Consider the following 17,663-nt stretch of genomic DNA (forward strand, 5'->3'; position numbering starts at 1 on the left):
GTTTGTGTACAAAACAGCTCTGGTAATTTGATAGCTTTCTTATTTGCTACTGAAAAATGCAATTTCAAAAGAAGAATCTCTTTAAAGGTATGATAAAGTGATTACATCAGGTATGTTCAGCTATGCATGACATGTGTTACTTGTATAGAAATATTTAGGGTATAATTATTCCCTCTCTTTCAACTCTGTGGCCTTTCTCAGGCTGGGACAATGGTGTAGGAGAAGCATAACTTCTATCTCTGAGTTTCCTTTTTAGGGGAATTGTCAACTTATCAAATTTTCCCTTGTGGATATGTGATGTTTTGCCTATAATTTTTAAAAAATGGTAACAGTTTGGTTGGGAAGACAAAGACTATGTATATGAAATGCCAGTGATAGTGTGATGGTGAGTAGCCATAAGAAAACGGGTTCAAAAACTGAATTAAATAAACATAAGATGGGATTAATCTAGGGAGGAATTGGACCAATCTCAAGCAAACAAAATATAGCTATCAAATACCCTGACAGGTGTAAAGGCTTTTAGTGCAAGTAATAAAACTACCAAAAAGACCAAAACAACTCAGAAAAAGAACAATTATACATATAACTGTAGAAATACGACACAGGGAATTATAACACCTGATATTCAGATACCGTATGTTGTTGTGTCCATAAAGATGAATAAAAAAACTTGGACCTACATGAATATTTCACAGGTTTTCCTACATGAGAAAAGGTTTCTAAGCAATGGGTGATAAGGATAATTGTTCTAATGTAGAGGGTATCAGCAAGAATGGTTGCTTTAAGAATACTGTAATATTGGCATTATGTTACTCAGTATAAATCTACAAGTATCCCAGTGATTTGCATTTAGTTCAGTTCTTGACCTGTACCAAAATGGTTTCAGATCTCTAACCAGATTAATCTTAAAGAGTAAGAAATTGTAATCCATCCTTCTGGCACTTTGATGGATATATTTAAGAAATCATTAAAAACACTTGATTAAAGTGGACATGATATCCTCTCATACAGAGGAATGCAATTACTTATCAAGCCCAGATCTAAAGGACCAATCTAATATATTCCAAGGTGGCAGATACGGCAAGCCACTATTCTCTTTGCCATGGAATCAAAGCCCGATTTCAAATAAACAATGTTTGATACAATTTTCAATAATTTACACCTACATTAAAGGCATATGAATTTCAAGAGATTGTTTCATAAATCCAAAATCAGGCATTCTGTCTCAATAAATTCTTAATCATCAGCAATGGCATTTAACCTTTGTCACCTGCTCCTTAAAAGTCCTATGAATCAAGAGATCCTTAATATAAAAGAATATTGAAGGAGTTTTGTTTAATTCATGATTCTCTAATTTTCTACAAGGAAGTCTTTAGACAATGGAAGAATTTTCAGTGTCAATATTGCTTGTTTTTTCAACATATATACACCAAAACAGTAAGAATCTGAAACATAAATGGCAGGATATGTAACTCACAATTAGTTTCACAGTTATGGTAATAGCCATAAAAAAGTATAACTATCTAATCATTAGCAATCTTTTAAGCTACATTAACCATTACTTTACTTGCCTAAATAGTATCTATAAGCAATAACTGTCTACAGGCCAGGCAATGCGTTAATATGTCAGCACTGTACAAAATAAACAATGTTACTATTTTACTTCTGCTGACTGTTAAATTTCCGAATAAATTAAGCGAGAGGTTTAGTGGTCTTATTAAAACTAAAACTATATATCTATATATTTAAATACAATACTAAACTACAATGCACTATTTTTTGTTAAACAATTAGTTTCACTCATCTTGGCTTTTTAATAAAAAAAAAACTTCCAATATGGTAACCAGTGCAATAGTAATCAATAACTGATATCAAATAGCCTACCCTTCCTGTCACGAAACAACCAATCGAATCCATAAAACCTTGGCAGTTTTGAAGCAGGTATGTGGTTAAAATCTGTAAGGACGATATCCCGGATTCTTGTAAACATAACAAATAATGTTTGTTTTGGAAATATTAAAATCTAAACAGGATACAGCATTACTTCCTTATATTAGTATATTTATATACCTTCAAACCATATTAACTGCAGAAAAATATTATAACTCCTCTATACCTCACGGATGGATTTATCTACAGGTTGGCAGTGAACTATTCTCCTTTGCCTTTGGTCTTCAGTATCCAGGGCTCGTTTTCTTCTCAGTGGTCCCCATTTAATCTTAATGTTTTTTTTTTTTTTTAATATCCCTCACCTGATAAACTGTTTTAATATTTTATAAACTGTTTTAATACTATTTTATAAACTGTTTTAATATTATTTTCTTATTAACATCCCACACCACTCCAAAATATTGAACCCTTTAAAAATGTCAGTGAAGCATTACATATTGTAATTCACTTATTGCAGGAAGCAATTAAGTAAATCAAACTATTTATAAGAATGGACAAAAGTCATTAAAAATATCTCTGGAAAAAAAGGATGAAACATAATGACTCATATTTCAACTATCTTATCATTTCTTGTATAAATAGATTTAATGTACCTGGTGCAATTTATATGTACCTATAATTCAGAGAATCAAAATAACCTGTTCTCTATATTAAAAATCATTTCAATGATTACCTGAAATTCACAATGCTAAGACTGTACTTTAAAGCAAAATCTTCGTTATAATAGAAATGAAAATAAAAAAAATATTGGCCTGTTTGCCACGACACAGATGCTTTACAGTGCCCATAGCCAGAATGGTCTCTGGGTCTCAGTTCCGTTTACATCACCATCTCAGTATCTTAAGTCGAAAGAGAAAGTAACTTTTCAAGAATCACTAAAAGAGAGGAGGTGGGCAGGAGATCTTGTAAATTTCAAGTAATTATTGAAATAAAGAAATTTATTAAAAAAAAAAAAAATGGTTTACTTCAATGTACTTCACCCAAAATACATAATGCTGACTACCATATTGTCCTTTACATAATATATAAAAAAGAATGAATTATCTTCAGGCCAAACTTTCTTTGGTAAAGTATTCAATCAATGCAGAATTTGACTTATCAAGAATCATCTGAGCATGATTTGCATAGAGAAGACTATAAAATAACAAGGAAGAAGATCAAATCTGATTTTTGATGGCACTAAGAATGTCATGTACTTCCACAGTCAAAGAATCCTGTGCACATAAAAATAAGTTCCCTGTCTCAAAACTCTGAGGTAAACACAATCACGTCGGTTCTCCAACACCTTCCACCGATTCCAATAAACTAGAGGACCCATAAAATACTCTACGACCAGAATGAAAACCTGCAATCCCTCTGATCCTCCAGAAACTGTGGAATCCATAAATTATCTCAAGGAGTAGCCATAAATTAAGAGGTCATTCACATACTGAAACCTGCAGAGGACAGAAAAAACCCTAACAAATCCTCTTTTACAGGTGCTGCTCATTGCTTTGAGGTGGTGACGCTAAAGATCCAGTGAATCAAATATCAGAGATACTCAGTCAAAACTGTGTGCACCATAAACACTATGAAAATCCAAAAACTCTAGCACCACAAACCTTTGACAAAAACTGAGGTGCTGTTATTACCCATGTAAGAACTGGTGACTTTAGTTTAAAAAAAGTATAGTATGGTGTTGTTTTCAGTATACAATAAGACATCAATGCTGAAGCCGTTACTTTGGATACAAAAATTTCAGCACCCTAGAATCATGAAAATGTATCAATAGGGTGATGTGCAGATATGAGAAACATACGAAATGTATCAGTGACTTTCATCTCAAACTGTATTTGATCTCTGAGAGTGGATGAAAAAGTAAGACAAGTTCTTGATGTAGTAACAAATGTCATATAGATAATTGATAAAGGTGTCTTAATAGATTCCTAGTAAGACATAAAACTATATGTACTGTATGTATATACAGTACATGGTTTTCAAGTCAATATTTCCAATGGCTGTATCTGTGGCTACAATATGTGGATGGTGACTGCACTGAATACAATAGAATTACAAGAATGCAACAGGCTCTGAAAATACTAAAAAATTATGTACTCTATTTTAAAAATGATGTCATTAAGGCAAAATTAAAGAAAAGTGCATCTGCAAAATAAAACATTTATGAACATAAAATTGATTTGACATATTGATACATATTTCATACCTTTTTCACAATATGGACTTGGAGCTTCTGGAGACCATGATCCTGTAGACCGGCATGTTCTTACAGGATTCCCAACAACACGGTAGCCTGGAGAGCAAGAGAGGTAGCAGTGTTGTCCTACATTTGATGTACGACGTACACACCGAGACGGAGAGACACGACCACGATTTACTTCAGCCAATACAGAACATTTTACAGCTGGAAAACGTGAAAATTTATCAATCAATCTCACGAAAGGTTTACAAAAGTGAAGTTTTAATAATAAGATTTATTTCTATCGTCACCCGATGTTCTTATTGCTTCTTCTCCAGACTCTTGGTTTAATCAGCATTTATGCAATATTCCCAAAATTTTATAAGATTTTCCCATTTTCTTTCCATTCAATAAGCACATGTCTGTAATAAAGGAATGGAACATCCTAACAGGTGGTAAAAAGCAGCGTACTGATGCACTAGAGCCTCTTCGTCCTTTTAGTATAAAGTTTTGAAAGAAGGAAAGCATATATAGAATTTTGTCAATATTTTGAGAATTGATCTGAATATTGCTTTGGTGAAGAGAAAGCATTTCACATGTTATTTTTTTATTTATGTTAAATTCATAAGATAAATAGACAAGGTAGGGCAGAGTTTGAAAATATTACTACTCAGAAAAATTTTCTCTGTTGACATGCTTTAAATCAGATGTGCTCCAGATTGTTTTTTATTACTGGATTCATTAGCAATCATAGATTATGAAATAAAAATTAAGATGACAAATTTGTTTCTGAGTTGAATCACCTAAATTTTATAAAACAATAAAATGGTTTCATAATCACTATGATTACTACTTGATAATTAGAAAAAAATTAAAATGCATAAAATTCACCACAGACTGTTAGTGCACTTGAAAAATAAATGAAATTAATTTCTGGTCGATGGTATTATCACTAGAAATACCCCCAAGATTAATGAAATTCATCGAGAAAAAACACTGGAAAATACAGACAAGATTATCAATATATTCTAAGCTTCTTGGCTTATTTTCTTTACAAAAGCATTTGATTTCTCCAAAATACAATCTAATGAACACTGTTTAAATTTCAATGAAACAAATATTTGTTGATGTACCATTTAAGCGTAAAAGATTATGGTTTAGCATTTATTAGATTTTAGGTTGTGCGCTTGTTGTTAGTTAGATATTCATTTATTTCTAATTGGCCTAGGATTTCTTAGTCAATTCAAGTTATAGCTTCCTCCTTTGAGATATTTTGTTAAATATATTTTTAAAGAATCATTTACAACCTGTATGGAGTTTTTATTTTATTTTTAAAATATTACACAATTGACTACCAACACACATGTACCACCTTTCCAGAGTATGTCTCTCATTTCCCAAACTCTGTTTTGTGAAAAATTTTGTTTATCAAATAGTCCGTTTTCAATAATTTCTTAAAGTCATACAAGTTTTGCTGTAGATTGAGAGTTATTATCAGTAATAGCTAAACCATAACCCTAGTTGACAAAGCAGGATGCTATTAAGCCCAAGGGCTCCAACAGAGAAAATAGCCCAGTGAGGAAAGGAAATAAGGAAACAGATAGAATAGTGTTCTTGAGTGTACCCTCAAGCATGAGAACTCTAACCCAAGACAGTAGAAGACCATGGTAAAACAGATAGAATAGTGTTCTTGAGTGTACCCTCAAGCATGAGAACTCTAACCCAAGACAGTGGAAGACCATGGTACAGAGATTAAGGCACTACCCAACACTGGAGAACAATGGTTTGGTTTCAGTTTCCTTCTAGAATCCTCTCCCTTTCTTCCTTTGATTATATGGGTTTAAATTGATTATACTTGAGCCTTATGCCTCATTTCTGTGTGGGGAGGCATTACCATTTCATGTCCGTCACCTTGTTTTACATTCGTATTCATGATATGAAGAAAAAAAGATTTATCCACAATGGAATATAATACTACAAAGGTGCCTTGTCAGTGAGGGAACAAGGCTGCTTTTTCTCAATAAATATCTGATCCGAGATATCCAACTAAATACCCACATTGACCCCTGGGCCTTAGGAGTTGCCATTCCATTAAGATCTGACCTACTACTTCAGGCAAATGGCTGACATGAAATTTTTGCATTGCTCGACCAAATCAGGTGCTTCATTTCTATTGGGAAAGTGGCATGCTATCCAACTCCACCATCTATAAAAAAAAATACCTACGTTAAAATCAAATGATTTTACTTGTAATGGCCCTTGATGGTTAACTGGTTGGATACCATAAAGAGAACATCATGAAAAAAATACAGAATCAACAAATTTCCAACTTTGGGTACTCTGGACTAGCCTTGAAGGTATGGCTGGATATGTTGATTTTGAGGGTATAGTTAGACCAGCTGGAGTTGGAAAACAACTTCACAACCATATCCCATTTATTTCTTAATCAGAGCAAGATCCATACTTCTCTAAAGTGCTGGGTAATAAAGGTAGGAGAATATTGACAAGAACATAATTGTCCAACCTCAAACTCTAGTTCAGTAAGAAGGCTAATGCATATGACTCTTTCTCCTCAAAAAATATATATTTCAGTTAATTTCAAGAGCTGCATATCTTATGTAGATGAGAATGCATGTTATAAAAACAGAAATGAGGAGTAACTAGAAAAATTACTTGTATGTCTCTAAAGTCATAATAGTAATATGTTAATGAGGTGATATGATTCTGTAAGTTTATACAATTACTCTCTGCACCCAAGTGAATACTAATTAATCTAAAATTCTAATATGGTAGAGCTTCATACTTTTGGAAAATAATGTAAGCTACAGGTAAATACATCCTATTTTATATGCAGTACTAGAAAAAAAAAATCATGCAATTCTTAACAAATACATGACTAAATCTAAAACATGCTACCATTCAATTCCTAAAAACTATGTAATCTAAAACCAACTTATTAGGTAAAAGTGAAAACTCATCTTACATACATACATACACCAAGGCACTTCCCCCAATTTTGGGGGGTAGCCGACACCAACAAATGAAACAAAACAAAAAAGGGGACCTCTACTCTCTACGTTCCTCCCAGCCTAACAAGGGACTCAACCGAGTTCAGCTGGTACTGCTAGGGTGCCACAGCCCAACCTCCCACATTATCCACCACAGATGAAGCTTCATAATGCTGAATCCCCTACTGCTGCTACCTCCGCGGTCATCTAAGGCACCGGAGGAAGCAGCAGGGCCTACCGGAACTGCGTCACAATCGCTCGCCATTCATTCCTATTTCTAGCACGCTCTCTTGCCTCTCTCACATCTATCCTCCTATCACCCAGAGCTTTCTTCACTCCATCCATCCACCCAAACCTTGGCCTTCCTCTTGTACTTCTCCCATCAACTCTTGCATTCATCACCTTCTTATAATCAATAAATCTACTGCATGAAATAAATAATAAGACCACCACTCACCTTGGCAAGTGGCAGAGTTTCTGGACCAAGACCCTGTGGAAAGACATGTGGTATTTGCACTTCCATGCAATGCTGCTCCTTTTGCACAAGAAAACATGCATGTGGTACCCATAGGATAAGCTCCTCCTTCCAAATCTTGTGTACATACCATGTCTCCATTAAGTGGGGCCACAATAACAGGGCAAAATACAGGCTTCGCTGTAAACATGAATAAAAAAAATCAGTAGGCTTAGTACATTAGTTCAATAACTCATTGACTTGATCATTCAAGCCAAGTACAGTACAATAATAGTACCACAGAAAAACTGATTTGTTAAGGAAAATACATAGATCATCATACATATACCAAAGGCACTTCCCCCAATTTTGGGGGGTAGCCGACATCAACTATACAAATATGCAAGCTCTACTTCCAAAACACTCACATTCTATTGCCAGTATAGAAAAAAATTGGATAACAAAACTGTACTAAAATTGAAATGACAATTATGTATTATACATACCCTAAGTAGGTGAATTTTACTCAAGCGCCAATTTCATATATACGGTAATACAAATCACCATCAGTAATATGTACAATATTTCAATTATATATCATAGAAATTGTCCTGAAAGGTCTCCTCAAATTTGCTCTAGTCTGAACTTTTGAATTTTATTTTTAGAAAATCAACCTCTAAACTGCCTTATAAGAAAAAGTCCTGTGAAAATGATCATCAGCATAACTTACTTAAAAGAAGAAATATAAAACTTAGCTACAGTCAAATGGCAGCACTTCTTTCCTTATAGTTGAATAACAGAAATCTGTAGTAAATAAAGGAGAAAATATCGATCTCATAATGACTACAAACCTTCACAGGAATGAGCATCATCTCCAAGTACGAAACTTCTTGAACAACCACAGTGATAGGAACCAACGGTGTTGTAACAGTCTTGAGCACAACCTGCATTGCCTTCGTCACATTCGTTTACGTCCCAGCAACTGTGGGCTGCGCTGAAGTCCAGACAACAATAGATAGTTATTACTGGAATTGAGCTCTTTAAAAATTTAATGTTTAGCCAAAATATTATCAATTGAATTTTCAATTTAATTTATAAAGGGTAAATTGATTTTATGTCCTGGTTCCCAAATAGTAGGTTGGGACACATTCACTAAAGGGATTATGAACCTAAATTCTTAATCAACGTTTATCTGAATGTTTTTTTTTCTGGAGATATTCTAAAATCTTAAGTACTATATTAAAATATTAAAAAATCCACATGAAACTAACAAATGAGATTTGTTTCTTAATTTATTTTTCTGATTAATAATGTGTCATATGTTTTCAGATCTTAAAAGTACCTGTATTGCACTATAAATAGAGATCTTTAAAAAAAATCTGGGAACACTGACAGTGTAAGTCAAAGTAAAGCCATAGCTATTTGCAACTTGAATATCCTGAATGTTTTTAGAGCTGCAAAGACTAGTGATCAAATTTTGACAGTAAAAAAGACAAAAATTTAAAAGTAAAAACATATTTACATACACGATACACATAACAATAAATTTAAAATACTAGAATATTAAGGGTAATTTTACTTCCAGAACATTGATGAGTTTCCTTGATCACTAGAATGGCAAAAGGCAAATGAGAGAACATTGAAGTTGAATTAATAAAACCTTAGGCATCTGGTATTCATAAACATTTATTATGCTATTATATCTTCTCAGTAATTCATAAAGAATTTAAAAATACTTGGCATATGAGCTTGAGGTGGCCTATTCAAAAGCTAAGAGATATAAGCCTAGCAATCTCTTCAATTGGTCCACATGAGACAATTCTCTATTACTGTACCAAATCTACATGGTCCTACAAAGAATAGCATCACAAATCATATAGTAACCATCATTCGATGCTGTTTTGGTAAAGGAAATGCCAGTTAGAAAAAATAACCTTTCAAACCTACCTATTGTGTGCTTAAAACAATAATGGAAATTTTCATTGGTTTCCATTGTTTTTATTAAATATCTTAACTGATTATGCTTGAAACAGCACATATGCATTCTTCATCTATAGTTTAACTTACTCTGGTCTTGGTTTGTAACCAGATTTACAGCTACAATAGAAGGATCCTAGGGTATTGACGCACTCGTGCTCACATGGAGACTTTTCACACTCATCAATATCCAAGCAACGGTAGAGATCTTCAGCTAATTTATATCCAGTGGGGCACCTAAAGAAAAAAATGTAAATTATTACCATTCCAGATAAGGGTAATTAAAATAATATCCATTGCTTTCAGTTTTGAGATAGTAATATACTTTACTCACAAATTTAATTTTAAATCTATAGAACTATTTCATTCATCAGTATCTGTGCATTTTGTAATAACAATACATACACACCAACATTCTGATAAATCACATGAAAAGAAAATATCTTAAAAAAAAAACAAGTCTACTTACTTGCATATAAAAGACCCTTGTGTGTTGGTACAGGAATGAGAACACCCAGCATTGGCTAAGACACATTCATCGATATCTTCACAAGTTATGCCATCGCTGCCAAGGCGGTATCCAATAGGGCACTCACACCTACCAAACATAAAATTGGTTTATTCTACAATATTGAGACAAAATATATGCAAATGGAAGATAATCGCTATGAAATCTGTAATATATATATATATATATATATTTTTGGGCTCAAGCCATGGCGTCCTGATGGAAGGTTCCTGTTTGGTAGCTTCCTTGGGTATAAGACTACTAAGATATTCCCAGAGAATTTAACCACAGGTTATCACAGAATTCTAACTTCTGGAGCGAGTATCTCAAAGGTTTCCCTTTAAGACATCGTAATACAACAGGGGACACGCATGTCTGGTCGTGCCACATAGCTATCTCCACCCCGAACAGAGTTAACGCTTCGGTGTGTAAGGGCTGAGAATAGCTGGGAGCCGTTCCACAGCTAATCTCACTCGTGGCTACTACTGATACTCGAGACGTAAACAAACGGACGCCATTGCTCTAATGACGTCACGCGCGTCTTTATCCTTTGTTTAGTAGCTGCCCTACTGAGACGGATTTTCCCTTGTGTGAACTTTATCGCTTTGCATCTTCGCTATGTCGTTACCTTCAGCCTCGCCTTCTTCTGGAAAGTTGAGTACAAGGTTCCAGTATTGTTTAATTAAGCTCTGGCCGTAAAGTAAATATTATTTCGCGAAATAATTGATGTTTTGTGGCAGAGCTGTGCCTCTACCGGACCCGCCATTTTATGGCGTCGTTGTTGTTTTGCATGTCCTATTTAGTTAGCCACAACAACGCTTCCGGCCTTATATACTAATCGAATACATTAGTTTATTTAGTCTTCATAGCTAGGAACTTTTATATCGTGTTTAGACGCTTTTAATCGGTCATCGATTGACCTCATACCAGTCGGCTACTATAGCCCCCAGGCCAGGAGCCTATATACAAGTGTTCATGCATGATTTATCAGTGATCCTAGACTAAGTTATGAAGATAGTGGCATTATTATTTTACAATACTTTTGACTAGTGATGCAAATGTTTTCGCCTTCAGGGACCATATAGGGGATAGGCTAGTCAGTGATTCTTACTAGCCTAACCTAACCTTAGGACCCCTATATGCTTCCTTCATCCCCTGCCTTGGCACTCCCTCTAATTAGCCTTGATCCCTTTTCTGAGTAAAGGGATTTATTGTCTAATAGAGTATTATATCGCCTCTCAGTCCTCCCTAAAGGAATGAACCCCCTTTAGGATTGCGTCTGAGAGTGAGGTTAGGCTAGCCTACCTCTATGGCTAGGATAGTCTACGACTTTCCTGCGATAGCGATACGTCTTCTTCCTTGCCTAGTTCAGGACTTTTAGCCCTGATCTAGGCCGGGTTAGGAAGGTTTCTCTGTTCCATGCTGAAACTGTACTCTTGCACCGTTTTAGCCGATCAGCCTAATCTTAGGTTAGGGAGTGTCCTCCCTTCCCTTTGTGGCCGCTCTGGTACAGAAACCCTTCCTGGGAAGACCCCTCTCTTCTCCCTCCCCACCTATCTCTTGTATAGCCTAGCCTATGCTTAGGTTAGTTTATACTCATCTGTCCCCTGTCCTACAAATCCTCCTTAGAGTGGATGAGTAGGGCTACCCGAGCTTCCCTGTGCTGTCCGCTCTGGTACATATACCTTCATAGTGTCCTATAAGGTTAGTTACTAGTGTAGCTCTGCATAGGGGAGTCTCCCCCCCCCCCTCTTGGGTGTTCCCTAGTCCTCCCTTGGGCTACCTGCTCCCGGTCCCTAGTGACCCCTGCTTATGGATGATAGAGCCTGTCTCTATCATGGGTACACCCCCTCAGGGAGGGGGAGGGATGTCTGGAACCCTGAAGGTACTTCCTGCATCCTTCCCCCCCTCCCCCTGTCTCTCTATCTATCCGGGTGCCGGTCTCTTGCCGCCTCTTCTGCCGGCAATACCTGCCTCTTGGTGACTTCCCTACCCTTGCCGCCAGCCCCCCGTGTACCGAGGGACTGCCGGCTGCCGCCGGCTACTACCGGCAGCTCTCCTACTCCTATCTAATCGTCCGCTTGCCGGTCGATCTCCGGAGTGCCGGCATATACTGCCGGCAACCCGATACTACCTGTACCATCCTTACCCCAGTCACCAATCCGGCATCCTCCGGCTGCCGGAGCCGCTCCCTGCCGGCGTGCCGCCGTTGTGCCGGCGTGCCGCCGTTGTGCCGGCGGCCGCCATCCTGGTATCTAACTGACTTTGAAAATTGTCTGTTCTAGTGCCAGAATCTATGCTGGAGCGAGCTCCGGCGTGCCGGCGGCTTGCCGGATACCCCGGAGGCGTCAAGAATACTTGCACCCCCTCTCTGTAGCTATCATAAGACTAAGATAGCCCTACCTTGCAAATAGATAAGCTGCTTTGCTTCTAAGATCAGTACCTAGTACTGCTCTATTAGTGATCATGCTGTCTCTTTGCATTCTTCTATTTCCAGCATGCTATGTGCATCTTAGCGCGGCTGGTTGCCAGAAGCAGTTTCCCTTAATGAGACCTTCTGGCTCTTATCTGGGAACCGAATGAATTCGATCCCAACCTTGTCCTTGGCCTTCCATGGAGTTCCAATATAATGGGAATCCTAGGAAACTATATCCAATGATCTCGGTCATTTGGATTATCCCAGGACCAAGCCTATGGTAGCCAGCCGGGCGAGATGCATGGAGCGTGTTCTCCTTTACTGTTTCATTCTCTATGCATCACACCTTCTTTAAGTTAAAATTAATGATTAATATTAACTTAATTTAAGAGCCATTCCTATGACTCCCCCATACTCATTTTCTCTTTCTTCCACAGGAGGAGCAGATGAAGTGCGATTTCGCATACTGTGCTGTGAAACGCTCGCAGTTTTACGGACATACGGCGTGCAGGACTCACGCCCCTTGCTCAGACAAGAAAGGGGATTGGAAGTTCTGGAATCCACTGGAATGTACGGTCTGCCAGGCCTACCTAGTTGAGGCCTTCCATAACCCTCCCTCAGCGGAGGTTAGAGACATTGCTCGTGAAAAGCTGCGCAAGTGGGTGCGTGGTTTTCAGAGAAATGCTACTGGACCGTACCTGGCCACCGAAGAACTGAGGTCCCTGTTGTTCCCTAAGGCCTCCCCTGATTCAGTGGTTCCAAAGGAAGCAATCCCCACTGTCCAAATTACGGTGGAACCTGATGTGGTCATGGCTCAGTCCATGCACGAGTGTCGTTTAGATTCCGAGGATGATGAACAGATCTCTGACGTCTCGGAAGACACGGAGAAGACGCTTATGGCTCAAGGAGCCGAAGAGGACGAAGACAAGGTGGAATACACCGAGTCGGAGATTGGAGCTACTCCCTCGTCCATCCCTCCGCCTACTCCTACACCGACGGATGTGTCCATCCCGTCTACCTCCTCGACCCCGGATCCTTCCTCTTCTACCCAAGAACTGATCCGACTGATTAGAGCTGTCATGGACGACAGACTGAAGGAGAACCAGGAGTCCATCAGGTCTATGATTGGATCCAGAGAACCGAAGAAGATCTCGGTCAAGGATCTCCCAGCTTGCTCTCATGCCAATCCGTGGAGGTATGCAGAGCATATGGTTATTGCGACCGGCAGGATCTTTGTTAGTGACAAAATCGGCACGGTCCCGTTGGAAGATGTGGAATTCTTCCCAAGCTTCGAGGCCTACCCGGACTGTTACGTCCGGCTTCGTTCCGAACCTGCCTCGAAGGAGGAGACCGAACCTAAAGAAGAGATAGTGTTCGATCTCGCAAAGGCCCAGGCTATGCTAGCCTCCGCATTTAAGAGCAGGGGCTTTACCTGCTCTAAGCTTCCTGCCTTGAGCAAGAAGCATCCTACATATGTCGCACCTGACACTGCAATTCTTCCATTTTTGGAAAAGGCCTTGGCTGCATGCCTTAAAGCGGCGGAAGAAGGAAAACCCTGCCCTGCACTGGAGGAGTGCAGACCCTTCTCCATCGTGACACCCCCTGACACTAGACAATGGAAAGATGTCCAACATACTTTCGTCGTGGGTAGGCTCGATCCTGACGTCGCCGGACGTCAGTTTAATGAAGACCTCCCTAAGCTCAATGATCACCTCCTTCGCCGGGAACAAGACACGAAGGAGAGGCTTGCGGCATCTCTTTCTCATCAAGTCCAACTTGAAGTTATGGCCTGTGACACAGCAGTACCCGATCACTACATGGTACTGGCCAAATCCCACTTACTCACGGTAATGAAGGACTTGTACCATTTCATAAAGGCTCGTAGAGCCTGTCGTGAATTCGTGTTTGTCGGTGCCACCGTGAAACACGAACCCCGGAGGCTGATTTCCTCCAACATCTGGGGAAAGCACCTGTTTCCTTCTGACCTTGTCAAGGAAATAACGGACAGAGCCGCCACGGAGAATAGGAACCTTCTCCACAAGTGGGGCATGTCCAGAAAAAGGAAAACCTCTCAGGACGATGGACCTCAGCCTAAGAGGAAACCTCAAAAGCCGAAACCCCAGCAACGTCAACAAAGACGTCAGTTTCCGGGACCCGCTACCTCCCAAGTGGTTGCCCAACCACAACAGACCTTTCAATTGGTCCCCCAACCGGTGTTGTCACAGTCACCGGTCTTCACCCCTGCCTTTGAGCAGCCATCCACTACCTTTCATGCCAGAGGTAGAGGCTCGTCCAGGGGTGCAAGCAGAGACGCCTCTCGTCGTCCCTCCAGAGGTAGAGGAGGAAAGGGAGCTAGCGGCCGAGGCAACAAGTCCTCGGGACACCAGAAGCAATGAAGTGCTTCCGGTGGGAGGAAGACTCCGCCAATTCCAGGATCGTTGGACCTTCGATCCTTGGGCACACAGCATCATCAAGAACGGTCTAGGCTGGAGTTGGGTGCAACCACCCCTAATCTTCCAGCGGTTCTTCCAACAATCGACCCCCATTCTGGAAGAATATGTTCTAGACCTCTTGAACAAGAAGGTGATAAGGAAGGTAAAGTCCACCAGGTTCCAAGGGAGACTGTTTTGCGTTCCCAAGAAGGACTCAGACAAGCTCAGAGTCATTCTGGACTTATCCCCCCTCAACAAGTTCATAGAGAACAACAAATTCAAGATGCTGACGCTTCAACAAATAAGGACCCTTCTGCCTCAAGGTTCCTACACGGTCTCTATAGACCTGGCGGATGCCTATTGGCACATTCCAATGAACCATCACGCTTCCTCCTACCTAGGATTTCGACTCCAAAGGAAAAGCTACGCCTTCCGGGCCATGCCGTTCGGCCTCAATGTGGCCCCTCGGATCTTCACAAAGCTGGCGGATGCCATAGTACAACAGCTCCGCCTAAGAAACGTCCAGGTGATGGCCTACCTCGACGACTGGCTAGTCTGGGCTCCATCGCCCGAAGAGTGTACAAAGTCTTGCGACGAAGTTACCCAGTACCTAGAACACCTGGGATTCAAGATCAACGAGAAGAAATCTCGCCTCTCTCCGGCTCAGAAGTTTCAGTGGCTGGGAATCCACTGGAATCTTCAGTCACACCGCCTTTCCATCCCCCAGAAGAAAAGGAAGGAAATAGCAGGGTCTGTCAAGCGACTTCTGAAATCCAAACGCATTTCAAGACGACAGCAGGAACGAGTTCTAGGCTCTCTACAATTCGCCTCAGTGACAAACCCAGTGCTTCGTGCACAGCTAAAGGATGCCGCGGGAGTCTGGAGACGATCGGCATCCATCGCTCGAAGAGACCTCAAGAGACGGCTTCCAAACAGACTTCGACGCCTCCTAAAGCCGTGGTCGGAAGCAATGGCCCTGAAAAGGTCCATTCCTCTCCAACACCCTCCTCCATCACTCAACATCCACACGGATGCCTCACTGGAGGGCTGGGGAGGTCACTCCCACCTGAAACAAGCTCAAGGGACCTGGTCTCCACTATTCAAGACGTTCCACATAAACATCTTGGAGGCCATGGCGGTCCTTCTTACTCTGAAGAAGCTATCCCCGCCGCCCTCGATCCACATCCGTCTAACCCTAGACAACTCGGTGGTAGTTCGTTGTCTCAATCGCCAGGGCTCAAGATCGCCCCAGATAAATCAGGTGCTTCTCCCAATCTTCCGTCTGGCGGAGAAGAAGAAGTGGCACCTGTCTGCAGTTCACCTACAAGGATTCCGCAACGTGACAGCGGATGCTCTATCTCGGACAAACCCGATAGAGTCGGAATGGTCTCTAGACGCAAGATCATTCTCCTTCATCTCTCATCAAGTCCCAGAACTTCAGATAGATCTCTTTGCAACGAGCGACAACAATCAACTTCCTCTGTACGTAGCCCCGTACGAGGACCCCAAAGCAGAAGCGGTGGACGCCATGTCACTGGACTGGAACAGATGGTCGAAGATATACCTGTTCCCTCCCACCAACCTTCTGTTGAAAGTCCTCTCCAAACTGAGAACCTTCAAAGGGACAGCGGCCCTAGTGGCTCCCAAATGGCCCCGGAGCAACTGGTACCCCCTGGTCCTGGAGCTGCAGCCCAAGCTGATCCCTCTCCCGGGCCCAGTTCTCTCTCAACAAGTACAGAAGTCGACTGTCTTCGCTTCATCATCGAAAATCAAGGACCTTCATCTCATGATTTTCTCTCCCTTGCCGCAAAGAAGAGGTTTGGGATCTCGAAGAAAAGTCTAGACTTCCTAGAGGAATACAAGACCGAATCCACGAGACGGCAATATGAATCATCCTGGAGGAAATGGGTCTCCTTTGTTAAAGCAAAAAATCCTAAAGAAATCACCATTGATTTCTGTATGTCCTTCTTCATTCACCTTCATGGACAAGGATTAGCAGCCAATACGATTTCAACCTGCAAATCGGCTTTGACTAGACCAATTCTATATGCTTTCCAAATTGATCTGTCCAACGACATCTTTAACAAACTGCCGAAAGCATGTGCTCGCCTACGCCCAGCACCCCCTCCGAAACCGATCTCCTGGTCACTAGACAAGGTGCTCCATTTCGCCTCCAACTTGGACAATGATTCATGCCCCCTCAAGGATCTGACTCAGAAAGTTATATTTTTATTTGCTCTCGCCTCGGGAGCTCGAGTCAGCGAAATAGTGGCATTATCAAGAGAAGAGGGACACATCCTGTTTGCTGATTCAGGAGAAGTGACCCTCTCCCCTGATCCGACGTTTCTCGCCAAAAATGAATTACCCACCAAAAGATGGGGCCCTTGGAGAATATGCCCCCTGAAGGAGGATGTCTCTCTATGTCCAGTAGAGAGCCTCAAGGTCTATCTTCGCAGAACTTCAAACTTTGGTGGAGGCCAACTCTTCAAAGGAGAAACATCGGGCAGCGACCTGTCACTGAAACAATTAAGAGCGAAAATCACCTACTTCATTTGCAGAGCGGATCCGAACAGTACACCCGCTGGTCATGATCCTAGAAAAGTGGCATCTTCTCTGAACTTCTTTCAGAGCATGGACTTTGAGAGCCTTAAAAACTTTACGGGCTGGAAGTCCTCGCGAGTTTTCTTTAAACATTATGCGAAACAAGTGCACGAAATCAAACATTTTGTGGTAGCCGCAGGT

General features: G+C 40.5%; 1 protein-coding gene across 1 annotated transcript in view; it reads right to left on the reverse strand.

The window, feature by feature from the left end:
* LOC137632421 (uncharacterized) overlaps window positions 1-17,663 on the reverse strand; it is a 506,938-nt gene that overhangs the window by 50,406 nt on the left and 438,869 nt on the right. Inside the window, 5 exon segments of the mRNA XM_068364353.1 lie at window positions 4,154-4,351; window positions 7,592-7,789; window positions 8,440-8,582; window positions 9,656-9,802; window positions 10,035-10,163. Coding sequence (XP_068220454.1) covers window positions 4,154-4,351; window positions 7,592-7,789; window positions 8,440-8,582; window positions 9,656-9,802; window positions 10,035-10,163 — 815 coding nt within the window.

The sequence above is a fragment of the Palaemon carinicauda genome, chromosome 41 (genome assembly GCF_036898095.1).
Source record: "Palaemon carinicauda isolate YSFRI2023 chromosome 41, ASM3689809v2, whole genome shotgun sequence".
NCBI classification, from domain to species: Eukaryota; Metazoa; Arthropoda; class Malacostraca; order Decapoda; family Palaemonidae; genus Palaemon; species Palaemon carinicauda.